Source organism: Simochromis diagramma, unplaced genomic scaffold, assembly GCF_900408965.1.
Source record: "Simochromis diagramma unplaced genomic scaffold, fSimDia1.1 OVJJ01000336.1, whole genome shotgun sequence".
In the NCBI taxonomy this organism is placed as follows: Eukaryota; Metazoa; Chordata; class Actinopteri; order Cichliformes; family Cichlidae; genus Simochromis; species Simochromis diagramma.
This window is the reverse complement of record NW_024386968.1, coordinates 130,073-157,315: the sequence shown is the minus strand read 5'-3', so window position 1 is coordinate 157,315 and position 27,243 is coordinate 130,073. Positions and strand designations below refer to the sequence as shown.

The window sequence follows — 27,243 nt, the reverse complement described above, 5'->3', positions numbered from 1 at the left end:
ATTCACATATATGCTGAGATCATATAGTGACAGGTGGTGGACTAGTTTGTAATAAAACAGCTGTTTCTAAGGCTACGTCCACACGCACATGAGTATTTTTGAAAACACAGATTTTTCTATGTTTGAGCTTTTCGTCCACACGTAAACGGCGTTTTGGGTCCCTGAAAATGGAGATTTTTGAAAACTCAGTTTTTGCGTTTACGTGTGGACGAGGAAAACTGAGATTTAGTCACGCGATGTCAAAGGCGTGCACCGTTTTTGACCTCACGCTGTGCTCACGTTATTGTTTACATGAGATTAATTTCTACAATGGTGGACAGAGACAAAATACTGTTGCTGTTAATCTGTCTGCAGATTTTAAACACTGACACACACACAGTTACTGTCCCTCCATTTAGAAAGGCAGAGGCGCACTTGGCTTCTACATTCAAAACAGATGCTCTCACAACTCAAAACCCAATGTCGATTTTGAATGAATTGAATTTGTAAAAAATTAAATCTATGTATGCTGTATGCATTTTGTTCATTATTAAGTTGCGAGTCTACACAACAGCCAAGCTTCTGTCTTTAGTTATTAACATTTGAAATGCACGTGTGGACGTAGACTAAATATTTTATTTTATTGCAATCTTATTATGATTCTGTTGTGTGTCAGTTGTATCCGGGGAGGTGAAAGAGTTCCCCCTCATGTCAAAAACGTCACGTCAGCGAGTCACTCCTCACTTCCCTGACACTTGATTTGAATGACTGCATCTTGTTTTTCACATACTAATGTGCACTACTCTTTATTGAAACAAACTGTGTCTGTTAGTCGACCTATTAGCACAGAAACCCACCAAACCCAAGTAGCATCATTACAGTTACAGGTCTTCTTATCGTAGAGCTGTGAAATATTTTAATGTTTGCTACCAACTAAGTGTAATTACATTCAGTCCTTCACCAAAAACATGATATACTCTTCTTAGTAAATTGATATTCACCACCTAGACATATTTATCCTGCAAATGTTAGTCTCTATTAAACATAAGCAGATTTGAATGATTAGCTTTTTAATCTGCAGCAACAGAACAAAAAGCTGTTTATGCTGGTGAAGCTCGGACTCTGTCAGACTGCTGTTGTCTCGGTGTTGAATATTTAATAAGTCTTTTCTCAGAAGCCGCAGCAGGTCACATCGACGCTGGCCATGCTGCACACTGATAAACTACACCAGGACGTGCACACGCACTGAGAAAGTCTCACATAGATTCACTAGTTGCTAAAGATAGAGCATTCAATCCACCCTTGAGATGATTATTTATTTTATTGCATATGATTCTATTGGCTGTTCGGGGTTGTCTGTCCTATCCAATCTTAAATCCACACTGGTGAAACTTTCATACTTCTGTCCTTTCTCGTCTCATCTCTCCCTCCCTGATTCTGCCTGTTCTCCGTCCTCGCCTGTACTGTAATCACATTACTCTCTCTCTGTCTTCTCTGTAGATCTGAGCGTACACAGAGCATACCCTGCCATCCTTGTCTGATGAAAGAGTCACGACATCTGCTTCAGATACACAGACCATATTCGCATACAAAGATGCAGCCCACTGTGGTTCTTCTCTTCTCCTCGATCTTCCTCCTGGCTTTCATCATCCCATTCTGCTTCTCCCAGAACGAGGGAGACCTGGTTGTTCAGACACGTACCGGTCGAGTTCGAGGCATCCGCCAGCTGGTGCCGGATCAGAGCTACATAACTGCTTTTCTGGGCATCCCCTTTGCTGAGCCCCCACTGGGGAACCGCCGTTTCCGTCCTCCGGAACCCAAACGTCCGTGGACTGGAGTGATCGAGGCCAAGGAATACCCCAACGCGTGCTATCAGTATGTGGACACAGCATTCCCAGGCTTCCAGGGCAGTGAGATGTGGAATCCTAACAGAGACATGAATGAGGACTGCCTCTACCTCAATGTCTGGGTGCCCTCCTCGCCCAGACCTCACAACCTCACTGTCATGGTGTGGATCTATGGTGGAGGTACTTAAGAATTCACAAACCATACTGGGAATATCACTCCAATTGTCATTGGAGCACTGGGTTAGCCGTTCCTGATATATTACATTAGAAAATTCCTCGTCTGTCAGATTATTTTTTATGTAGAAGGATTGAGGATATTACACTGGAATTCTAATCATTAAACGTCTTGAATAACAGCGATGAATTGTTGTAGTACGCTCTAATATTGTAGGTTAATGCTGTGTTGTGATATTCCACGTTTCCAGGCTTCTACAGTGGATCTTCTTCTCTGGATGTGTATGATGGTCGTTACCTAGCTCACAGCGAGACAGTCATTGTGGTTTCGATGAACTACCGGATCGGTGCTTTCGGCTTCCTGGCTCTGCATGGCTCCTCCGAGGCTCCTGGCAATGTCGGCCTCCTTGACCAGAGGATGGCGCTGCAGTGGGTACAAGACAACATCCATTTCTTTGGTGGAAACCCTAAACAGGTGTGTTTCTCATTGCTTTATTTGCCTAGCCTCTGTTATGCTAGAATTATTATGAGCCTGTTTTGATTTAGTTTTCTGTTTGTTCTCTCTGTGAAACAGGTTACGATCTTTGGCGAGAGTGCTGGCGGAGCTTCAGTAGGATTCCACCTGTTGTCTCCAGACAGCCGACCCACTTTCACTAGAGCCATCCTCCAGAGCGGGGTCCCCAACTGCCCCTGGGCCTCAGTGAGTCCCGCTGAAGCCCGCAGACGTGCCACACAGCTGGCAAAGTTCGTCGGTTGCAACGGAGGAAACGACACCGAGATAATAGACTGTCTGCGCAGTAAAACTCCACAGCAACTTATCGATCATGAGTGGCAGGTAATTTACACAAATTCTGCTTGACTTATCGTGTTGTTTGCAACGTGGACGAGAGACTTATTTTCAGTTTGATGTTCTTTAAATTCAAACCACTGGCTCTTTGATGCAGTGACATGGTTTATTACCTGTGGTTCCTACTAAGTGCACAATATGTTGTTAAGGATCAAAATCAGACCGGACTCAAACGCAAGACTCTCTCAAACAGTTCAGGAGAGTGTTCCCAAGAACACAAAACAGCCCACTGCTCTCCAGCACGGGCTTCTCCAACCAAGGGGATGTAGTTAGTACGTTTTTCTCATTCAAAGCCAAGTTGCACAAACACGGATATAAGGAGCCGTGCTTTTGTAACTGAAGACCGAAATGGGAGGCCAGACTAACGAGGACAGAGGGACCATGCCAGTATGTACCTGTATCAGTCAGGGCTGCAACTGAAGATTATGTTGGTAGTTGAACAATCTGCCAATTTTCCTTCCATTAGTCGGTTAGCCAGCGATTATTTCAACAACTCTCACAGTGCTGTGGGCAAACCTGTTCTAGTCTTCAGTCCTCACCTGCTCAAATCTGCCCACTCTGCTGTCTCGTTCCACAGAAAATTAAAATAATGAAACACATGAATTTAAAAAATAATCAAATGTATTTTTAAAATGACTCAATAGGACTGTCAGAATAAAAATCATATAAATAAAAATATTGGTTGCACAAATTAAAGTGCTATTAGTATTTAAATACAAAATAATGTGCAAATAGGAAACTAATTTGCTTTCTAGTCCAAAATAACAGGTTAACCCTGTAATGCTATAAGTTTCTGAGACCTCTGTCACATCAACATGATCAATACTTCCCATAATTTCAAAATGTTGTGGACAAAACTCTTTTTTTGTCTAAAATTAACATTGTTGCCAAAAATGCCCAATGTATCGAATGCGATACAAAAAATATATAATAAAAATATATCATACACAACATGATATAGCAAAAAAAAAATTGTGGGTTAATAAACATCTTAGTTCAAAAAAATCTGAATTTTCTGGCTATTTTTTGACAGGTTGGGTCTGACAGGGTTAACAAAGTTTACAGATGATTCAGTTCATGAATCCACAATTACTCTGAACATGTTCATCACGGTCATTTACCAACAAAACAGATTTAGAAAAGACCGTTGCTCATCACATATTTGGTTATAGATCATAGTTTCTCAGATGGTGGAAGAGGTTTACTGCAATATTAAAGTGTGAGATTTAAAGATTTACTATCACGTTTCATCCTGAGAAGTTTCTGACAGCTAATGTAAACATTACTGTAAAAACATTCATATAAACAACATGTCAATGCAACCCACTAACTTGTCAAAGGAGCTTGCAAAGAAAAGCGTCTGGACTTCTTTAAGTTGCTTGTCCCTCTGTGGGGGGATTCTCCCACTAGGTTTATATCTGGGACTCTCCACCATTTGACCTCAGAACTGAAGAAGCTTCTCGGATGAGAGGTGAAACGTCTTCAAGCAACTTAAAGAAGTCCAGACGCTTTTCTTTGCAAGCTCCTTTGACTACGATGACCTGGATGACTGAGAACCTTCACAGACAACCCACTAACTTCATAAAACCGACCCATTTGGACATCGCAGCTCCAGCGTGCCAGCGTTTTAAATGCTCGTGCACTGCATCAGTGCTGTCATGGAAGGAAAGCTCTGCTTTGCACAGTCTGCATTTAACTTTGTTTGCTGTTACATGCTTCCACATTTTTTTAAATCTCCCTGTCGCCAAATCTTTATAATCGACGACGTCATGTTGACGAATCGTTGCAGCCCCAGTACCAGTATGTAAAAGTCACACAAAAGGAGTAGCTTGGTTCTGGAGTAGGAAGTAGCACTTCTTGGTGTTCAATGTTGCGTTATTTCACAGTCCCATGTGGGTTTGTCATCCATGCAGGTTCTGCCATGGTCCGCTCTGTTCCGATTTTCATTTGTGCCTGTTGTGGATGGCGAGTTTCTGCCCGACACTCCTGAGGCCATGCTCAACTCAGGGAACTTTAAAGACACGCAGATTCTCCTCGGCGTTAATCAGAATGAAGGCTCCTACTTCCTGCTGTATGGAGCACCAGGCTTCAGCAAGGACAACGACAGTCTGATCTCCAGAGAGGACTTCCTGGAAAGTAAGTTCTCCAAAATCATGTTTGTTTTTTGGATGGATATATGTAACTGAGCAGGGAGAATTGTATAAATCCATCCAAAAAAATTCAAGTTAATTCTGCTTCAGGTTATTACGGCACAGTTTCACTTCTATCTTGTTAAAAACTTCAGTGTCACTCTTCCAGGTGTTAGGTTGAGCGTACCTCATGCTAATGATATCGGCCTGGAAGCAGTGGTGCTGCAGTACACCGACTGGATGGATGAGAATAATGAGATAAAAAACCGTGATGCCATGGATGACATTGTCGGTGACCACAACGTCATCTGCCCGCTGGCCCACTTCGCTCGCTCTTATGCACAACACAATGCCCTCAAGGCTAACGTGGGTGGCATCAACTTTGGTGGGGTGAACAGTGGAAACTCACAAGGTAGGATACCCGAGTACCAGTGTGGTCTGTCAGATCTAGAAGTATATATATCCCATACCCAGACACGCTACTGTTTGAATGACCTGCTTTCTGTTGATAGAAAAATTTGGTACGATACTTAAATTAAATTGTGCGTTAAATTTCACGTTTTCACTTTTTAATGCAGATGATAGCTGTTTAAAATATGCTATAATGTGCAGGACAACTTTACAACTATTTAATCTGCATTTGTCATGTAAGCGAAACTGTTGATACTCTGAAGATAGATCAGTAAAATATTCTAGTTGGAAAAATGATTTCTTTTTTAACTGTCCTTGTAAAAGATTAAAACATATCTGTAGTTTCAGAGTAAAAATGAAATAATAATGATGATTAATTATTTATAATGGTAATTTTCATGCATTTTCTTCCACCATTTATTTCTTAAGGAGGGATGTATCTTTACCTTTTCGATCACCGGGCATCCAATCTGGCCTGGCCAGAATGGATGGGGGTGATCCATGGCTATGAGATTGAATTTGTTTTCGGGCTGCCACTGGTGAAGAGGCTCAACTACACCCGAGATGAGGAGAAGCTAAGCCGACGTATGATGAAATATTGGGCCAACTTTGCTCGGACTGGGTGAGGCCACAAAAAAAAAACTACCTATGGAATCAGGGTCTATGTCCACGTCCAGTCTTTTTTATGCAAATGCACCTCAGCAGCCATGTTTTTCAGTCAAAATAAATAATGCAGGAAAAGCTGTATGAGTAAGCAGCCCTTTAATTCCTGTGAGACTGCAGGTTAATGAGTCTTGACATGAATTTGGAGGCGCAGAGAGCTTCTCCTGGCAGTTAACCCTCATGCTACTTGGCTTAAAGGAAAGGCTTTAAAAAGTAAATGTTAACGCTGCGAGGTACACAGCGGGGGAAATTAAATTATTTGATCTCCTTTTGAAATTGTATCCAGTTAAAAAGAATTGAGAAAGCTACAATTTATTTTAATAGTAGCATAAACTGTCAGCAAAAACAAAACATTCTGTAACAGTTACAAATTCATGTGCATTTTAGTGAGTGATCAGTATTTAATCAGCTTGGAAGACATAATTCAGTACTTGGTGGAATGATTGCAGCAAGAAACACTGTCAGACATTTCCTGTATTCAATTCAATTCAGTTTTATTTATACAGCGCCAAATCACAACAACAGTCGCTTCAAGGCGCTTTATATTGTAAGGTAGACCCTACAATAATACAGACAAAAATGAAATGAAATGAAATGAAATTTAGTGATCCTTAGTGAGCACGTACATGTTTGAGCTTGAAACAACTCAGATATGATTATCTGAATATGTTTCTCATTGAGCAAAATGGCTTTGTTCTGCGCCATGCTGCAATGGAACATGAAGTAGTGATGTACTACGAGTACCGACATCGACTGCAAGCAGAATTGTTGTGAATCTAACAGTTAGTTTGGAGATCATTTTACTGCTTTTTCGTTTGATTTAGTTGTAATTGTAATATCCTTTCTTGTTCTGTCTGTATCAGAAATCCCAATGACGTCCAGGGAGATAGAGGGAAACGCTGGCCTGTGTTTACCGTCAGCGAGCAAAAACACGTTGGCCTCAACACCGAATCACTCAAGATTCACAAAGGTTTGCGAAACCAGATGTGCGCATTCTGGAATCGCTTCCTGCCACGCCTTCTCAATATTACTGGTAAATACTATTAAATATTACTTCATCTCTACACTTGAAATCTGTATTGAATGCAGGTCTTCACTTATGTTCCACTTAAAATTATGACACTTCTCACTGGATGCATGATACAAGAATTATTTTAAACTAAAGTGGAGCTTTCCCACATAGCAGGCAGGTCTGGCCCGGATCTGGTGTCAAGCCGGCACTGCTGGCTGACTTCTGGCACGGTAAGTGGTATGTCATCCAGATATGGGCCAGGCCTGGCGTAGATGGCATTGTTTATGTGATGGCATGCTCATAAAAAACATATATATTATATATTATATTGTCTATCCTGTAAAATAGTCAGATATCTATTCATATTAATGTACAGAATTCACCTGCTTGCTGCTACTACTGCACATTCACCCAGTGTATATACTATATGTGTGTGTATATATATATATATATATATATATATATATATATATATATATATATATATGTATGTGTGTATATATAATGTTCTTCCTCTACACCCCCCCCAATTTTTGCACATGTCGAGGAGCGTGTCAGGCTACATTTCACTGTGTGTTATACTTGTATAACTATGCATGTGACAAATAATAAAGAACCTTGAACCTTGAACCTTGAGGTCTGGCCCGGATCCGGCATCAAGCTGGCACTTCTGACTGACCGGTGTCATGGCAGGGTGTATGTCAACCAGATGTGGGCCAGGTCTGGCAGTGATGGCACTATTCATGTTCCTATTTTCCTATTTTAGTTAGAAGACCCAAATGCCTTGTTGCAATACTATACTGCTATGGTAGCCAACGTTTCAAATACAGGTTTGACAGGTTTGTGAGTGTACACTTTATCCAAAACCTAGTAAGGGTTTACTCATGGTCACCACTGGGTGGCTGTAGCTCAGGAAGTAGAGCAGGTCACCTACTGATCGGAAGGTTGGTGGTTCGATCCCTGGCTCCTCCAGTCGGCATGTCAAGAATGTGAATGAATGTAGTTAGGAAGCACTTCGTTTAGAGAAAGTGTGTGATTGGGTGAATGTGGCATGTTGTATAGAGCACTTTGAGTAATCTGGGAGAGTAAAAAAGTGCTATATAAGAATCAGGCCATTCACTGTCTCAACAGAGTTTCGTCATGTTACTTTTGCACTATTATGTTCCGGCACATGTTGTTATTACATGGCTTGATTAAGGTACACATTAGGCTGACATCTGGGGCCAGAGCTGAAACTGTTCTGGGCCAGCACAGGACCACCAGTGTGTCTGCAACTGGCCTTGTGCTGGCCCATGTGGGGGCCACCTCTGGCAAACCAGATCTGGGCCACCAAAGGGCCGTCATTCTTTGCAGTATGTGGGTCATGCGTACATTGTGTGCAGCCATGGGCCAGTTGCAGACACACTGGTGGTCAGCCTAATGTGTACCTGTATCATTGTTTGCAGTATGTGGGCGAGATCCGGGAAATACCAATTTTGCTATGTGGGATGTAGCAGCTTGTGTCAGTTCGTTGTTTTGTTTTTCTTAAATAAATGCAGCTCCTCCTGATTGGTATCAGATGGTTGACTCCCCCCTTGAAAAGTGTTCGTGGTGTTGATTTCAGACCATGAAATTATTTCATCATATCTTTATATGTAACCCCAAGTTTTGAAAATTTGGGACATTGTGTAAAATGTAAATTTAAGAGAAGAATGGAGCGACATGAAAATCTCATAACCCCTAGTCATTCACAATAGAATACATAAACTCTATCAAACTGAAGAGAAGACAATAAAGCAGTTTTCAAATTGATGATAGCTACACATCATAACAAAGTGGGAGAGGGCCACATTTACCATTGTGTAGCATCAACTATTGGGGTGGCTGTGGCTGAGAAGGTAGTAAAGTTGGTGGTTTAAAGCACTTTGACGGCTCAAGTAGAGTAAAAAGTGCTATTTATGGACCAGTTCATTCCCTCTGTATTGAACGACACTCTGAGGAGAGCAGTTGCTGGACTTTTGGGAGGGGAAAGCTCTCCCATTGATGTCTGGTACAGGATTCTAGCTGCTAAACAGTAAAAAGAGACACTTTCTATTTTGTGAAAAACATTAGCTCTGTTTGAAGTTGATTGCAGCAATACATATCAAAAGTTGGAAACACTAACTCTAAAGGCTTAGAAAGCAAGAGCTTCTAAAAATAGAACAGCTTGAAGATCATTTTGCAACTAATTAGGTTAACTGGCACCAGCACAGTAACATGACTGGATATTAAAAGGCAGGCGGAATTTCTCAGAAGTAAAGACGGGCAGTGTTCTCCAAGCTTTTTCTGTCACGTGACCGTGAAATGGAGCTTCGCCAGTCTGCAGAAAGCTGCATCTACAGATTGTGGAAGAGTGTCGACTTAATAGTCCTCAACGTAAAATTGCAAAGACTTGGATGTCTTATTACTTACAGTATATAATGTCCTTAAAAAATCATGGGAGAAATCTCTGTGCACGAGGGACAACGTGAAAATCAATCTTGGATACTGATCAGGCAGCACTGCATTAAAAAAAAACAGACATGATTCTGATATTTATCCAGAAATCACAGTATGTAAAAGAAGTTTACCATACCATCCACAAATGCAGGTTAAACCTCTGAATAGAAAAACTAATCCAATATGGTCTGGGGGAACATGGAGAACTGTGGTCAGGTGAATCAAAATTTCAAATTCGTTTAGGAAAACATGGACCCTGCATCTCTTGACCTAAGGAGGTATCTGGTTTGTTTAGCATGGATTTGGTATGTTACACAGGCCTTTTATCAATGCTAAAAGGTATGTACAGCATTTAGAGCAAATAAACTCTTTAAACTTGGTCCTGTCCCAACTTCAAGATGCATTGCTGTCATCAAATTTAAAATGACTGTATTTTTTCTTTCTAAAATGTTACTCATGTTCTCATTTTAAGCATTTGATATGTTTTCTGCATTCTATTGTGAATAAAATATGGGTTTATGAAATTTGGAAATCATTACATTCTGTTTTTATTTATATAGTATTGTATTGTATTTGATTCACATCTAAAATGAAACAGTGTTGTTATCGAGTTTGGGTGACTTAATTATCCAAGAGTAGCTGTAAAGCAGCTAACTGACCATCTGTATTCAGGACGTGGAACTGGACCCAAATGCAGACATCATTGAGACAGGGATAAGTCTTTACAAGCTTTTGAATGCACAGGAATTCAAGATAGAGGAACACTGAAACATAGCGCGAATCTCTGCTGGAAAAGCACTGAAACAGATGGAGAGTGAGAGAGTGCAGAGAACGCACGGGCGGAGCGAGAACACATCTGGGAATTTTTCGCATTCTCAGTTTGATGCGTACTTTGAACTGGAACAGCACTTGGTCTCCGACTGATGACGTATCACGAGTACACGAGAACGCACAAGTACGCATATTGAGACAGGGCCTATAACTTTAATCTCAGCCAAACCAATTTACTCAGGAACAAATAAAATACTGAAAAAAGCCAAACAATGTCATAAGTTATCTAAGTGACTTGTATATCGTGTTTAACCTGAGTGGTGAAAGAACGCGGGGGTCTGAAAACGATGTGCCGGGAGTCCAGTGTTCTCACCGGCTCTAGTGAGCCTTGAACCCTCTAGTTATCGAGCTGGTGGGTAACGTCTCTGAAAACATCGGAGAACTTTTCCAAATATGTGGTGTCTTGATAAACTGAGCAGATATTTGAAGTTTACACAGCTACATTCTCACCTGAAAATATCTTAAAAGTTCATTTTGTGACCCAGAAAGAGTAATAAGAGTAATATTCAAACTAACTAGCTGCCGCCATTGTTGGAAACTGCAATTGGCCGGGCCGCGCTATGAATTCTGGGATTGGTTGGCCACGAAGGATTCACCCGACCCATCCTTCAAATCTGGGGAAATGAAGGACGCATTTGTCAGACCCATTTGGAGGAGTTTTTGAATTTGCACAGCCTTCCTCGCGTCACTGTAACGTAATTGGGCTACAAATGCGGTTCCTGAATTTGGACACAGCTCCGATACCGGACACCGCTGCTGCTTCTTCTTCTTCTTCTTCTGGGTTTAACGGCAGCTGGCATCCTTGTACATGCAGTGCTGCCATCTTCTGTTTCAGTCTGTTATTACACTCTTAAATCCTACTACTTATTCCTGCGTCTTTTGGGATCTTACAAAGCTTCAAACGACGGATCGACTATTAAAACTATCAACGAATCGTGACTAGTCGACAAATCGTGGCAGCCCTACTTCAAGCTCAACTGCTAACCGTTTTTGCTGTTCTGTCTCTGTTTCTTCTCTCAGACAACATAGATGAGGCAGAACGTCAGTGGAAGGTGGAGTTTCACCGCTGGTCTTCCTACATGATGCACTGGAAGAGTCAGTTTGACCACTACAGCAAGCAGGAGCGCTGCACTGACCTCTGAGCGCCTCAGCGAGGAGACGACGGAGAGAAGAGCGGCGAGCGAGCCGTGGCTGTTTTCCTCCATAGTTCCTGAGTGAAGGCTGACATCTTTTTGTGGTTCTTTTGGTTCACAGCATACACAAGCAGAGGCACTGTTGTCATTTATTTATATTATTTATAATATTTATTGTTTTGTTTTTTTATTTGTGTATGTGTGTCTGTGGAACTTAAGGGCTGTGGAGTAAAACTTGTCATTGGAGGAGTAAAGATGCGTCATTACCTCGAATGTGTGTGCGTAACTATGTGTGCGTCTCAGAAACCGCCCAGTTTGACTCAGATAACTTAACTGACCCGTCACACTGCTCCACTACGGATTTACTGTAACCTCACTCGTCTCTGTGGTCATCTCGTCACTTTTTTTGCTTTCTGGGGATTTCTTCTTTCCAACATATCAGTTGTATTTTTGGTCTCATCACTGTTTTGTTTCTCTTTTATTTATTTAGTTATTTTTATTAATACTGTTACAACCACTACTCCCATTACCTGTACTGGTCTTGCTTTGTTTTGTGTGTTTCTCCTGTGGTAAGCCATATACTATTTTGCATTTATCTAACTGTTGCTGTGTGTGAAAATATCAGATTCCTCACATTTTACTCAATGTTAAAACTGCTGTATTCTAGTTTGATGTGAGATGTAGATAGTATATTACATCCAGACCAACTGACTGGTGCCTAACTCGCATTATATTACAAGTTCACTCAGTTTCACAGTTGAATGGAAACAGAAACGAGTCCCGTTGATGTTTATGGGTCCTCTTGAGCATCGCCTGTCTGTTGAAGCGCGTCGGTGCTCAATTCTTCTAAATGTTCAGCCTTCCTGTGAGGGTCGATTCTTCTGCACAACTGCACTGAATTGTGCATGTGTGCGTGGCCACCCAGTGTCCTTCACAGGGGTCCCGTGTGCCACTCATGTGTGAGACAGTAAGCTCGATCTTTCTTTTCCTCCTCTTTTCTGTCACTCATTCTGTTTGTCTTCCACCACAACAACCCTTCATCCAGTCCCTCTCTCTGCTTTCTGCCTCTCCATCTTCCTTCCCTTTTATTGTCCTCTCCACTCTAGTTGTCATCTTCATCTCTAATAAACCTCCACCCACCCTCATTTCTTTCTTACTCTTTTCCTTTATCCATTATTCCCGCCTCTCCCTTCCTGTTTCTCACTTTTATGTTAGGCCTTTTCCATTCCTCGTTTGTTTCCTTTCGCTCCCTCCTTTTAGTTATTCCTTATTCATCATCTGCCGTATCTGTCCCTCCTTCCTTGTCGGCTCTGTTACATCACTGCTCCCTCTCCCATCCCCCTTCCTTGGTGCTCCTGCTTTGTTGTTAGTCTAATGGAGGTAGAGTAATTCACTCAGCTGCAGGATAATGTGACAGAGTACTGGCTCAGCCTCTGGCCTGCTAGCCAACAGGACCTGCTGAATGCAGAGGTGGAGAAGTGATGGGAAAATGACAAGACAGAGAAATGCACTCCTATGTCACAAAAGTAATGCAGATATGCACTGATCATTTGAAAACTCAGATGTGCATTTTGTTACATCCAGGGCCATAAAAAGACGTTTGCATGTTCGATCCTGTGATTTGGTTGCAAACACTCATGTGTGGCAGCATTCACCTGCATTTGGAAAAAAAATCAAGAAAAAGACTTTTAACCTTTAACTTGATGCTCACAATTTTCCCGTTTCTGGGTGCTTGGGTGACCCAAGCCGCCTCTTACTCTTACTTAATGACGATAATCTTATATTTGCATATCTTATGAAAGAAGTCGGAGCCTGCATCGTTCCCTGTGTTGTGAGCATGTTATACTGAAGAATCAAGACAGTTTAGTCAGATTACAACCTTGTTTGCGTAGGATCCAGATACCGTTTGTTCCCCTTATCTTTGTTAAGATATGTTGCCTCATGAGTTATCATTAGTTTAGCAGTAAATGATTCACTTTACATCCAGTTGTCTTGTTTACACAAGACCTGTGATACGAGCTCGGTCACCTGGCAGGTTGTTATTCATCCATATTTTCTGCACACTAAATAACTTGTGAATATTTATTAAAGTAATATTTGCATTCAAATCTATTATATTCTACATTAAAAGTATAATCGTACAAGACTTTGGGGCAACTCTGCCTGAGTTATGAGTCACTACCACCCATATCACTGTGTATGTATGTGTGTTATCGCTGTACTTCTGTCAGCCTTTCTTACATTTCCATTTGAGTATTGTGAGGGAGCTGAAGCGACGCTCTGATTAGCTGTTGGCTGCCCCAGCACAGTGTCCCCTTTGGCATGTAAAGCTCCTATTTGTGGCTCAGTCGTGTAGTCTAGCTTTAAAAAGAACTAAATATGACAAAAAAAAGTATTGTACATGTGTAAAATACCAGTAAAGAGTGCATGTTTGAAAGGCCATGTGACTGACACCTCCTCCCTCCAGCTCCTCTCGGACAGAGAGATCCTGCTTAAGCCACTTCTATCGAGTCCTTGTGCATGTCCAGAAGCCCATCATCTGCAGTGTATCCTACCAAACTCTGACTGTTATATTCTGTGAAATTTGTACTTTCAACAAGCCTATTATCCAGTATCTCATGTAAGGTACGTTTGATGTTAGCAATAACAGAAATGCATCAGTAAAGGAATATATTTGATATTTAACGCAGTGAAAATAAAACGTGATAAAACAGCAACGATGAGGGGCAGAGTCATTTTAAAAGCAATATTTATTCAAAGTATGAACTTAATATGAGTGCCGATGACTATTTTCTTGTATAAACTGTTTGTTTGACTCCTTTTCAGTCCTCTGCCTCATCGTTGTTTGTTTCAGTCACTGGTACTGTAAGTGTTGAAGGCTTCTGTAGCTTCCCAGTATGTCTCTGTGTATGACGAACGCTGACTTTATTAAGCTATAGCAACAGAAATAAAGGGAGCCTGCTGTCGATCTCAAGTTTTTTATTGAATCTCAGCACGTACCGACAGACACACAAGTTTTAGTCGCAGTCTGGACTATAAAAAGTGTCCCGTGTGAAGATTTTTAGTCTGCAGCACTGAAACAGACACACTTCAGAATAAGACCAGAACACAACTACCAAACATTTCAGTCGTTTGATTATCTCTCAACTTTTAATAGTTTAGGTGATGCAAAACACTGAGCCAGCCTTGCTGCTCCAACAGTATTTGAATAGTACTGTCGCCTACAAATGAGAATAAAATCCATCAGTTATTGTGACAATAAAGACATCACAGTCTTGAAGTCATTCACACAAAGTTAATAATGAATGTGTGAATGCAAATACATTGTTGCAAATGATTGACGATGTGTGCAAACGTTTCACAGCTACTCTGTCATCTGCTGAAATATATGAACATATAGTTTAATACTGACCGCTCAGCCTCACTCTGAACCTTGTGAGTAGTTGAGCCTCCTGGTTTATCATCGAGCAGCACAGGATAAGGCAAACATTTCTGTGATGCTGTTTAATCCTTTGAACAAGAAATTAGTTTTGAATTATCACTTTAAACCGTGTGGGACTGAACCAAATGAGAACTAATAAAGTTTGGTAAAACTGGCACACACACAATAATGACACTAACAAAAACGTCAAAGCTTTCTGGAGCGGAAATATGGAAGATGGAGTTCCACTGTGTCCAATCAGGACGTGGATTAACTGCCTCGGTGCGTCTGCTGGATTAATATTAATGTCAAAATGACCGTTTGTAAACATGAGATGCTGTGAAATTGTGACAAAAACACAGGAGTCGACTTTTCTAAATAATAAAGTAGATTCATCCAAATAAGACCGAAATAACAAATGTGTTGTTTGATTGAGTTTGTGATGAACAGCAGAATGTTTCTATGCATCCTGAATTATTCATTCACTCACGCATTTAAAGCGAGCAGGAATGTTCAGGGAAATCTGATGCCAAAATCTTAGAGAGCACTGAAAATAATCCAGTAATTTTCTTCTGGTTCTTTGATGTCGGCAGCACCAGCAGAGGGCAGCAAACCCGGTGTCTTACTTTCTTAAACCAAAATAATTCACATGAAATCAGCCTCAAATATGAGGAAACTTACCTTCTGCTGTTTTTAAAGGTTCCATGTGATCAAATACTACGCTGTAGTATTGCAGGATAGTATAATAGCAGCTCATATGTAACGGAGGAGAAAAAAAGACTGAATAAGAAAAACAATATTTACAAATATGACCTAAATGGTAAATTTAGGTCATATTCAGATAGATTAACAGTAGTTTTAGTTGTCAATAAGCCACTAAAACTACTGTTAATCTATCTGATTAATAGCTGCCTTGGGAGCCACCATCTGGAGGAGGAGAAAAAGGAGGACAAAAATATGTTGTTATTGCTCCTTATCTGTTCGCTGCTGATATCATAAAGTGCGCTCCACACAAGTTCTGGCACAGAGGCAGCAGGTGATGCATTGCTCACACTGCTACGTAAGAATTAAGTATCAGTAACCATTTTATGGATGTTTCCTGTAACTTAGTGAGGCAACAAGTGAGGAACAATGAGCTACACCTTAGAGACAAAGACTCTGAGAGGGGTGATCAAACTGTTCTGAGAACTCAAAAACCCAGTTCAAGTATCTCAGGGTCATATTCACGAGTAATGGGAGGAGGGACCAGGAGATTGACAGACGGATTGGTGATGCGGATGCAGCAATATGGATGTTCTACCGGTCTATCGTGGTGAACAAAGAGCTGAGCGTAAAAGCGAAACTCTATATTTACCAGTCGATGTATATCCCTACTCTCACCCATTGTCAGGACACGCTGGAGAGATTATATCTCGGCTGGCCTGGGAAGGCCTTGGTGTTCCCTTGGACAAGCTGGAGGAGGAGGCTGGGGAGAGGAAGGTCTGGCCTTCTCTGCTTGGGCTGCTGCCCCTGTGACCCCGCCCCGGATAAACCAAAGAAGATGGATGGATGATTAACATATTCATCAGACTTATACTTTGATTAAGAATAAAGATGATCTACTATTATTAGCAAACAGTACCTCTCACAACAATTTTACCATTTCCAGGGCGTGAGGCAGCACATCAGGTGAGGCCATGCACTGTGAGTTTATCCCAAAGTTCTACAGTAATGTCATAAAGTGTCTTAAAAACATTCAGCTGTGACAACCTCAACTGTGATTGGTCAGTGTGCCACTGTGTGCTGCCACACACGGGCTTATTAGCCATTGAGATACAATAATATCACACACTGTCCTAATCCTCAGATTCAATTCAATCTAATTTTTACAGCACCAAATAACAACAGCAGTCCATCCAATGTGCTTCATATTGTGAGGCCAACAATGATCCAGAGACAACACCAACAACCTAACAACCCCTGATGAGCAAGCACTTGGAGAAAAGCAAAACTCGATTGTAACATAAAGAATCATGTGGCAGAACCAGGCTGAGGGAGGGGAACAAAACAAAAAACAAACAGAGGATCAACAGGGGGTCCATGACCCTCTTAGGGACACTCCCATAGGGCTTAAATCTGGGACTCTCCACCAATTGCTCGAAGAACTGAAGAAGCTTCTTGGATGAGAGGTGAAATGTCTTCACAGACCTTAAAGAAGTCCAGACGCTTTTATTTCCAAGCTCCTTAGACCACCATGACCTGGATGGCTGAAAACACACGTGTGGTTAGAGATTATATTTGCAAGATTTTTAGGGCCCAGTACAATAACCTCAGTTTGATCTGAATTTAGAAGCACAAAATTAGAGCTCATGCAGGTTTTCATGTCTTTAAGACCTTAATGCAGTTTAAATAACTGCTATGTGGTATGGAGCTTTCACATTAATGAACATGTATGCTATGCCTTCACATTGCCTGAGGGAAATGTGTATACTGTAAACAGGTTCATTATGCTGTGGAACACCATAATTAACCTGAGTGTGTTTCCATTAACAAATTGGTCTCCATCAGGTAGATATGATTTAAACCACTGCAGCAACCAACCTTTAATTCGTAGGTATGGCCTAATCTCTGTAATAAAATACTAAGTCAACAGTGCTGAGGACTAGCACAGATGGGTCCACTGTCAGAGCCCATAATAAAATGGCCTATTATTCACCTTCCTGCAAAACACAGGATCCACGTTTAGTTTTCTTACGATTCAATGGAATTAATCAAGGCTTACCGAAATGTTAGCAGTAACTGATTGTGGTGCTTAGCACTGTCCCATCACAGCAAGAAGGTCCTGAGACGTTTCTCCCACTGAAAACATCCAGATGAACAGAATCAGCTGTTGTGGATTTGCTTACCTGGATGATTGAACATGCATCAAGAGGGTCCTGAGTACAAAGCCATTAGCTGACTGGGGCCTTCTATGGAGCTTGCATGTTCTCCCCCATCTTGCGAGGGTTTTCTCTTGAGCACTCTGGCTTCCTCCTACAGTCCAAAGACATGAATGGAGATTAGGTTACCTGGCAGTTCTAAATTGGCCCTAGGTGTGGATGTGAATACTTGTGTGTCTCTGTGTTACTGTGATGGCCAAAGCCATGGCCACACTCTAAAAGTCAGTAACTCTCATGTATTCGTTATTTTTGATTTAAATAACACTTTAGTTTGCAGTAAGTTTATTGATTGGTTTGGATACATTTGTTCTATTTGTAAGCACGCACATTTAGTTTATCTATGTATTTACACCAATTCATTTCTTATTCTTGATTTTGTCTAATCTTCGTTTCCTTCACCTGTGATGAGCCCTGGGAGTTGCCAGACAGAAGGTGGCAGCCAGGGTTTACAGCAGTTAAAAATCACAGAAATCGCATGATAAGGTGGGGCCAGGTCACCCCACCCGAAACCCTGGCTGATTGGGACCCACACCCATGACCCTCTTAAGGACACTCCCATAGAGCTTAAAATCTGGGACTCTCCACCATGTGACCTTAGAACTGAAGAAGCTTCTCGGATGAGAGGTGAAACGTCTTCAAGCAACTCAAAGAAGTCCAGACGCTTTTCTTTGCAAGCTCCTTTGATTCTACAAAGATATTTTAGAAGGGAAAAATAAGAAACAGTGGTTTTATCGCCCGCTCACAGCGCCAGCTGTAGCTTTGTTGGAATCCTCAGCTTGTCTCCTCCTCCCACCTTTGGCTGTGTGCACACTTATTTTGAAGGCATCGACAGGAAGTAAACCCCTAATTCCAAAGTGGACCTCTGCAGGAAAGTTTCTCAAGGGATTCCTTTGTTCGTGGGTTTGGACCGGGAGAAAGTGGGTATATGGCATGAAATAAACCAGAAGTTAATAACATCTGAGTGAGACAGAGCGAGGAGGAGGAAGCGTCTGTGGACACAACGAGGAGTTCTCGGTGAAAAGGCAGAGGGACGAAGAGCCTAATGGAAAGAGAGGGAAGATGACTAGGAGGAGCCGAGGACGGAGCTGAGCTATGTGGCAAATCTCTGAAGAACTTCTCCGTCCGTGAAAGCAGCAGAGCCGCCTTTATTTCGAAAAAGTGGTGAGTTGGAATCGCAGTGGGCCTGACACGGTGAACTGGTCTGATGTTTCCTCCAAACTTTGAATCCACGCGGGGGGAAAAGTTTCAGAGGAAGGGCCGAAGCTTCAAGCTAGGCTGTGGAAGTTCCTCCAGTGAGTTAAACCTGAGGACAGAGTCAGGCCCTGCTGCGGGAGGTTTCTGTAATGCAGCAGTACAGTACCTCACATTACTGCTGTTTATTTCATTTATTTAAACAAACTTCTCCCACATGTGACATGTTGTCTTGTTTTCCGGAACAAACCGTGGCTGCACCCTGAGTGTTTCGGTGCTCATCAGAAAACGTCCTGTTTCTGTTGCTCACGTTTTCCTTTTTTAAAAAGTCCCGATTTTTGAATATTTAACTGCTCATACCGGTTATACAATTAGCTCGATTCATATTTGGCAATGATACGTTTATTTTAACTTGTTTCTGTTCACAACACCGTAGATCTGAAAGCAAACGATCGATGTGTGATTGGATTCAAAGGGTTTAAAAAAGTATTTCACTAATAATGTAGGAATTATTACTGTTTTGTAATCCCGGACAAACGAAGATGATTTTAATGTTAGTGTTTCTTTAATCCTCTGCAGTCAGATACTGCTTAAGAAGAGAGCTCGTAGATAGAACCAAACACTGCATCTTCCTGTTGTTTATTAGCTAATACAGTGAAGAGGTGACAGGAAGGAGAGAGCGAGAAGAAGACGCCAGCAAAGGGCCTCAGGCTGCTGCACTGAGCCTTGTAGCTGTTTGCCTGCTCAGTCTGAGCTACACCAATGTGCTCCCAACATTCTGGTGCACGTTCATTTTCGCCTCCTCTGTCCACTTACAATAATCTTCCCCAGGCTTCCCATCCTTCAGCGTAACCAGTGGGTTCCACCTTGTTATGAAGCTTCTGTACTTCCTTTCATGAAGTTGTCTGTTGATTGCAGACTGTGTTAATGACAGGCCTTCCTAAGTGCCTCATTGTACAGCCTATGATCTAACAATCAGATGATGATCTATGAACAAGCACTTGGTGACAGTAAGAAGGAAAAACTGCCTTTTAACAGGAAGAAACCTCTGGCAGGAGGCTCAGGAAGGGGAGGGGCCATCTGGTTGTGGTTGGCCATGTGATTGGCTGGTTGGGTCAGAAAGAGACCCCACAAAAGGCAAACTATGGTAGAGGCCGAGTTTTATAATTGTGACTACATGCAATCTTCACTGGGATAAAACAATCTTTATCCCAGTGAAGATTGTCAACATGAATATTTCATTCGTCAGGATGTGATTGAAGCAGGCGGTCTGATGTAAAGCTGCGAGCATTTTAACCCAGTGCTTCCCTGCTGTCCAGATGGAGGGAGAGAAGGAACGACTGAGACAACATCGGGATGAGAAGGAGAGCAACGAAGCAGATGATTACGGCAAGTGTGACGACGACAAAGACAAGGTCGAGGAAGATGGGGAAGACTTGGTGGGGGCAGCGCTGGTCTGGCAGGAACGCTACGGCGAGGACAATCTGGGCCTTCCCATCATGCACTGGGAGGCCCTGAGCCTGCGTATTGCCGAGCTTGAGAAGCAGGAAGAAGAGAAGAAGGAGAAGAGGTTAAAGGTCAGATGTTGTTCTGTCTTGCTGAAAGATGGTGTTTGTGTACACGATGACTTTGGCGATTGCAGAGGTGTGAGCGATGATGGGATACATAGAGACGCCCATCTCTGAATCCACGTGAGTGTGAATGTAAGATAGAAAGCACTTATCTCAAGAGTTTCACTCGTATCGCTGATCAGACCTGTTCAGTGATATTTACCGATGTAACGCGTTTGTTGAAATGGTTTTAACATGTGGCTGCTGTGCTTGTCAGACTGGCCTTTCTCTGGAGCAAGGAGGAGCCCCAGTCAGCTGGAAAGAGGAGCGAGGGAGGAGAACGGAGAGCTGGGAGGACGGCGACGACGCCTGCAATAGTCACGTGCTGGCACTGACCTCTCGGTACAGGCGCGCCTCTTATTTCTTACTGGATGTCTGTTAACACCGTGTTTGTCTCTCAGTGTGCGGTCGCTGCAGTCTGCTCGCATCTGTTGCAAGTTCCAGTTTACACACAGTCAAAGTCTTTTGGGTGGAGATTCTGGTGCAGGTTCTAATCAGCTGACCTGCTGCTCTTTGCAGATTTATGCATGTGAATTCAGCCAGATGTGAGCAGATGTTTCATGAGTTGCTCTTCCATCCTCCACACTGACAGCGCACTGTTCATGCTGCCTTTATACTCGATGGCCACTGTGCACCAATCACACACGTCCATCACACTACAGCAAACTAACCTGCAGAGGATTTCATGCAGTCTTTAAATGACACAGTTAGTCTGCCTCAGTTTGATTTGCAGCATGAAACAAATAACGTCACAAACACAACATGTGGTTTAGAATAAAACAGAATAGAATAGCTTCTATTGTCACTGTACATGTACAATGAAATTATTATTTGAAAACATGAGAACAAGCGTTAAATGTGCAGTGTATCAAATCCCACTGAGCAGTCAGCTGTTCCTGTCCCGTCTTTATCTTTATCATCTCTGAGTGAAGTCGGCTTTTTCTTTTCTGTCTCAGCTCATCAACACACAAACTGCACACACAGGTTGTGTGTTGATGATTTTTGTTGAGCTGATAGAAATGTTGCATTTGGAATCACCCCACACTTTAAAAAAATTATTACTCCTTTTATGTTCGCTCCTCTTTTGTGCTGCTAGCTAGATGCTAAGCAACCAGCTGTGTTGTCAGATTGGATTTGTGTTCATGGTGGTCCACTGACTGGTGTCTAACCCTCAGCCTGCAGACACGGATGAATCTCCAGCTCTGCTTCATCAACAACAGTGAAAGTGAAGAGGAGGAGGAGGAGGAAGAGAAGAAGAAAGGGGATGTTAGAAAGAAAGAAAGCAGCTCATGGGTAACCACTTCATGTACAACACAGCAGATTGTTCCAAATTACTTACAGTTAATATGTAGTTGCAGAATGTGACGCAGAGCTGAAGTAGAAGCGCTGTCACATGGCCTCATTTCATAAGTGTGCTCAGATTTGCCATCTGTTTTCTGCTGAAGAGAGGAAGTGTTCAGATTCACAAGGATCCTCAGCCTTCAAGCAAACCAGAGAAACAAAAGTCGAGAGGCTTCAGGAACACTCTGAAGAACCTGCGAGACCGACTAAGGACCGACCACAAGTCTTTGGTGAGACAAATATTCAAAGGTGGAACAAACTATGTTATCATATAACCGAGTTCCAGTTATAGGAATCTGTCCTCTGCTCCCTGCACTGCATGCTGGGAGTGTAAACATTGATATGATGCCAGATTACAGCAACAGCTGCTTTAAGGAGTGAGTGCATGGAGGTTGTGGCTGGGACGCTTTTATCTCTCACCTGTGTTTGTGTGTTTCCATGTTGTGCAAGTGTTTTTGCTACAGTTTTGTCCGGCATCATCTCTCTTAGGATGTTTGACCGCCGTGCATTATTGGTGATTAAATCTGCTATGGATAATTTTCAGTCAACGTATTGAGGTTGTTTCTCCAACGGCGCTGGAGCGCAGCTCCCGGTATACTTCCGGGTGCTACTTCCCCTCTTGCCGGTCATCTCGTTTTTGATTCGGAGGCCTCATCGGTGGAAGTGCGGGAAGAGTGCCGGTTTTCTTGCGCTGCTTCGTCAGCCTCGGAGAGAGGAAGAGGATCTTTGGGAGCTTCACTCCTGGTGTGCCGCCGGTCAGGTTCGCCTGAGACTTGTGGGGCTGGATTGATCTCCACGCCCACTTGTGTTTGCCACCTTGGGCAGTCATGTGAAAGCGTGGAAAGCCACGGCTCATCATGGTAGGATTTGCTGTGCAGCGTAGCCCAAAGTCGGGACTCTGTTCCAGGCCCCTCTGCACCTGTCCCCGTGGGCCTCACCACTAAACTGCCAACAAGTCTTAAATCTTACATGATTGTTCTGAGCAGAGAAGCCTGATATTATGTTCATCTCTGAGACATGGCAGCGTCAGTCTCACAGTCCCACAGTCTGCTCATTTCTCTGTGCACCTCGGATCTTAACTTCATAACTTCTGCTATTAAATTGGCCGTCACTTATGGAGTTTCCCTTCACCATCTGGACACAATCGAAGTTGTTTTCATTGACCATAAGTTGGTCTCTTTGAATGTATGTTGCTGCTCAGCGTCTTTTCCCAAAGTCTGTATCAGGAGCAGGAGCTTTATTGATGACTGTATCAATGCTAAGTTTTCTTCTGATGATGCTGAGCTCCACATACACAATCCACAGTTATGGACTAAAACTGCTTGGTTCTACCAGCTTGAGCAGTATTAGCAACGTCTGGGCTGCCAAAGCTGACAGGGTTGTGACTGGGATGGCAGTAGAAATCTGCTGCCATCCTCAGGTCGATGGGTGTCATTCTGGTGGAGCATGTGGGGGCTGCTCTTCCTGGCTTCTGTTAGTGAGCATCAGCTGTAGGTCCTGGAGGGTCTCAGCCAGTAGTTTGCGCTGATTTTGCACAGGAGGAGGAGGAAGAAATGATTCTGTCTTTTAGAACATCAGCGATAACAAATCCTTACATCCTGTAAGCATGAAAGTTCTCAACAAAACCAAGAGACTCTGTGTTTTTCGAGAGGTGAGGTGATCTGGTGCTCTTGCACCAGGTTCTTGTGCAAACATCCCACAGAGAAATGCAGTGTGGATCTTCAGTGGAGGCTCCAGCGGAGGGCGGGCCCATGACCACAAACAGACATGTGGCACATATGGACTAAAGAGTAGAGGGTCACTCTGTGTTTTGCTAAGGAAACCTTCCAACATTTGTGGGTTTTTGACTGACACTTTTCATTTTATGGCCCTAAGTACAGTGCAGCACTTCAATCGGATTTGCCCGGTCAATTTTCCCATTTGTTGGGAACAAAATGAAAGGAACGGCCCCGTCTTCTTCCTCCTCCCAGCAGATGGCGCCCTCCCTGAGCCTGGGTGTGACGGAGGTGTTTCCCTCCCACTGTCACCAAAGACTTCTGTTTTCTCTGTGCTGATTTAGGGTCTTCACCTTACAATGTAAAGTGCATTAAGGCAACTGTTATTGTGATTTGGCACCATATAAATGAAATATAATTAAATACAGATGTTAAACTTATGTTCAAGGGTCGCGTGTCTGCTTGTACCTGTTATAACACTGTGGCAGATGTGTGGCATTTCATCTCTGTTTAGGGAAGTCAACACTGATTTGCTTGTTGTCAGATTTTGAAATGTTGTCTGTCTGTGGGGGGGACGAGGTCGTGAATATGTGCAGTAATATTTTTGTGTTTCTTTGTTTGGCTGTTAATCATGAATTGTTTCATTAAAAGATGTGTAAACGGTCAAACTCTCCTCAGACCACAGCGCGGAGTGATCCTGTAATCCAGAGGAGACATTTGGAGCACAGCGATCTGCAGGGCTTCACTATCAAGGAGCTGAATGCTCTCTGTGCGTCTCTCAGCCAGGCTATACAAGGTACTATATAACCTTAGCCCCGTCGTTTAAAAATAAAAGCGCCGTTTTCTCTGATGCATTGAAGAGTGAATTTTAATGGTTAACTTTTCATCCGTGTTAGATCTGAGCTCAGAGCTGGTGGGTCGCCTCCAGGTCCGAGACCAGCTGAGGACGGAGCAGGACGCCATGCTGCTGGAGGTACAGGATCTAACGTCACTGTGACATCACGTCCACATGTGAGCAGCTGGGAGGAGTGGTTATGAGACTTAAACATTATTAGGGTAACACCACAAAGTTCTCCACGACATCTGAGACATTCCCTGCTGCTGTTGGCCGGACTGGTCACTCACTGTGAAGTGTTGGTCTCTATAAATACTGGGACTTTTTTAATGTTCTGTGTTTTTAGGTGTGTAAGGGAAACTTTGACCTGCTAAAGACGTCCATCAGCTGATGATTTACATACGAAACGAAAACCAGCAGAGAACTGCATGTCAGTAAAAACCTGTGCCTTACACCCGCTACATTACAGGACGGGTGTAAGGTCAAAACCTCAAAGGTAGAAGCCTGAGGGGGAAATGTGACATCCAGGTTTGGCTTTGTCTGTTTGTGGAAATGATTGTGATCCACGTGGAAAGGTGAAAGGTTTCACGAGTGTTACTGGAATTCCCGTCTCTCTGGAAAGTGCTCTTAGATCATCCGCCTTCAAGCTGCAAGCACTGAACCCAGGTCAGTGTCTGTACAGGCTAAATGATGAGCAGGGTCATGCACATTTCAAAAAAGGGGCTGTTTTTATTAAAAACAATAGTTTTAGCACCAGATTGTTTCCATTATGTTCATTTATAAACTTGAGAACCCTACTTGTACTTCACATCATTTCTCCCACAGATACAGTAGAGACAGTCATTTCTGCATAATAGTGAGACGGTCCTTAACACAGTAGTAAGAAGCCTTCCAGCAGTCCTGTGTAAAATATCCATCTGGCGAGTGAGACGTCAGAACTCTTAACTCTGCAGTGCAAAAGGGACCAATATGGAAAAGCTCATTAACATCTGTTCTTTGCTCTGTTTCGATATAGTCTTTTGATCCTGGCATAAAGTCTTATTCATGCTTTTCTGTCTACACTTTTTAATTGATGTTGGTTAATAAATGAAATGTGCTCTTTTGTACAACAAAACGATATCTTTAGTATTAATCTGAATTTTGACACTTTTAACTTGTTGACTTGACTAACCTGTAAATTGTAATTTACTATTTTTTTTTGTTCGTGTTTTGGGTCACAGTGAAAGTATTTCATCTCATTCCTGATGAGCTGTTGATAGCAAGTTTAAAAACAGCAAACTTTTTAAAAGTTGAATGTAAATATGAACGGTATACATTTATTTGTAAACCATCAGTGTCTTACAATATACCAGGTGTTGAAATGGAGACCACTGTTATTGAAATGTTCTCTTGGAGTGCAATGCCATCTTTAAAAAATCATTTATTTATTTGAAGTTTAAACAAAGCACATCAAAACCTGGAAAAATTAAAACTAACTAGAATAATTGTTACCATGGTCAGCAACACGAGCGTTTGTTTCATTCTGAGTTTTTGAGATTGCTTTAAGTGGAAAAGGAGGTCCACTCCCCACAGCCCCTCCAGTCCACTGTGATGCTTTTCACAGTCAGTATCCATTCTGCTGATTTGTACTGAGTTTTGCAAATTATGAGCTGTGGATTAAAGCCTGTCCTCTCCTCAGCAGGACAGATAGTGTAGTGTTGAAGACGTTAACACTTGGGAAGCTTTTTTTGAAGTCACAGAATCTGGTTTCAATCTTCTGGTTGATGTTATCGACCAATATTAGCTATTTTTATATAGCTATGTACTATCAGTGTGGGCATTTATAATGGCCAAGAAATAAAATTAGTAATTATAAAATAAAGTTTATTGCAGTTGGTCTCCTTAGTTTCCAAACCTGTGCACAGAATCCACAAGACGAAGGCTCAACAGCTGGAATGTAGACCTGCAGACACTGGAATGGTGACAACTGTAGGTTGTTTATAGAGCACTTTTCACAGGCAGCCACAAAGAGCTCTACACAAAAGGCTAAAATAATCGAGAACATTAGGTGCCGAAACAGACAATACGAATGATTAAATAAAACACAAAAATTAACAGTTTAAAAAGTTTTAGTTTTAAAATGAAACAAATTCTTAACACAAAGCCTGCTTGAATAGAAAAGTTTTTAACCGCTTTTTAAAAGAATCCACAGAGCCAACCAAACGTAGTTGTGGTGGTGGGCTGTCCCACAGACTGGAAGGCTCTGTGGATTTTAGGATTTAGTCGTGTTCAGGGAACAACCGACAAACTGAGCCTGTGAACAGAATATTTTGTAAGAAGCTTGGATAAATAATCTGGGGCCTGGCCATTTAGCGCTCTGTATGCTAAGACAAGAACTTTCAAACTCTATTGGGAGCCAATATAATGAATATAAAATAGGAGTAATGTGAGCTCGATTGCTAGACCTTGTTAATAGTCTGGCCACAGCATTTTGTATAGCTTGGCGAGAAAAAGATTATTTGCCCAAGCTGGTAAACAGGGCATTACAACCTAAACACAATGACACAAATGTATGAACATTTTTTTCCAGTTCAGCTAAGGAGACCATATGTCGCAGTTCAGAAAATGTTCCTTAAATAAAAGAAACAGGAACAAGACAAAGATTTTACACGCAAGTCGAGGCCCAGAGAAGAATCAGATATTACACCAAGATTTCAAATGTTTGACTTGGCAGCAGGACAGAAAGAAGC

The 27,243-nt window shown here is 42.2% G+C and overlaps 2 protein-coding genes across 5 annotated transcripts in view; both read left to right on the top strand.

Annotated features, from left to right (window-relative positions):
* Window positions 1-14,451, top strand: part of ache (acetylcholinesterase) — a 32,094-nt gene extending 17,643 nt beyond the window's left edge. For both annotated transcript variants that reach the window (XM_040038713.1, XM_040038711.1), the window contains exons 2-9: window positions 1,480-2,006; window positions 2,252-2,475; window positions 2,575-2,835; window positions 4,761-4,983; window positions 5,146-5,388; window positions 5,817-6,009; window positions 6,914-7,083; window positions 11,371-14,451. In XM_040038713.1, coding sequence (XP_039894647.1) covers window positions 1,520-2,006; window positions 2,252-2,475; window positions 2,575-2,835; window positions 4,761-4,983; window positions 5,146-5,388; window positions 5,817-6,009; window positions 6,914-7,083; window positions 11,371-11,492 — 1,923 coding nt within the window. In that variant the 5' untranslated portion in view covers window positions 1,480-1,519 and the 3' untranslated portion in view covers window positions 11,493-14,451. The remainder of the gene's footprint in view (window positions 1-1,479; window positions 2,007-2,251; window positions 2,476-2,574; window positions 2,836-4,760; window positions 4,984-5,145; window positions 5,389-5,816; window positions 6,010-6,913; window positions 7,084-11,370) is intronic.
* Window positions 14,452-18,484: 4,033 nt separating this feature from the next.
* si:dkey-6n21.12 (schwannomin-interacting protein 1) lies at window positions 18,485-26,197 on the top strand. 3 transcript variants are annotated; one of them, XR_005696848.1, is made up of 8 exons: window positions 18,485-18,983; window positions 20,333-20,590; window positions 20,841-20,965; window positions 21,799-21,916; window positions 22,069-22,194; window positions 24,358-24,475; window positions 24,576-24,735; window positions 24,861-26,197. XR_005696848.1 is itself a non-coding variant. In XM_040038717.1 (7 exons), exons 2-7 carry the CDS (start codon window positions 20,333-20,335, stop codon window positions 24,674-24,676), a joined length of 846 nt encoding a protein of 281 aa, XP_039894651.1. In that variant the 5' UTR covers window positions 18,486-18,983; the 3' UTR covers window positions 24,677-26,197. The 3 variants fall into 3 exon arrangements, 1 of the variants encoding a protein (XP_039894651.1); XR_005696847.1 differs by having other exon boundaries at window positions 18,486-18,983; window positions 24,576-25,180; window positions 25,340-26,197; XM_040038717.1 differs by having other exon boundaries at window positions 18,486-18,983; window positions 24,576-26,197.
* Window positions 26,198-27,243: the final 1,046 nt, after the last annotated feature.

What these genes read in the sequence shown, in the direction of transcription:
- si:dkey-6n21.12 (XM_040038717.1), top strand. Translation starts at nt 20,333, where the DNA reads ATGGAGGGAGAGAAGGAACGACTGAGACAACATCGGGATGAGAAGGAG. An exon ending in AGAAGGAGAAGAGGTTAAAG is followed by an intron (nt 20,591 to 20,840) that starts GTCAGATGTTGT and finishes TGTGCTTGTCAG; the next exon opens with ACTGGCCTTTCTCTGGAGCA. An exon ending in TCTCAGCCAGGCTATACAAG is followed by an intron (nt 24,476 to 24,575) that starts GTACTATATAAC and finishes CATCCGTGTTAG; the next exon opens with ATCTGAGCTCAGAGCTGGTG.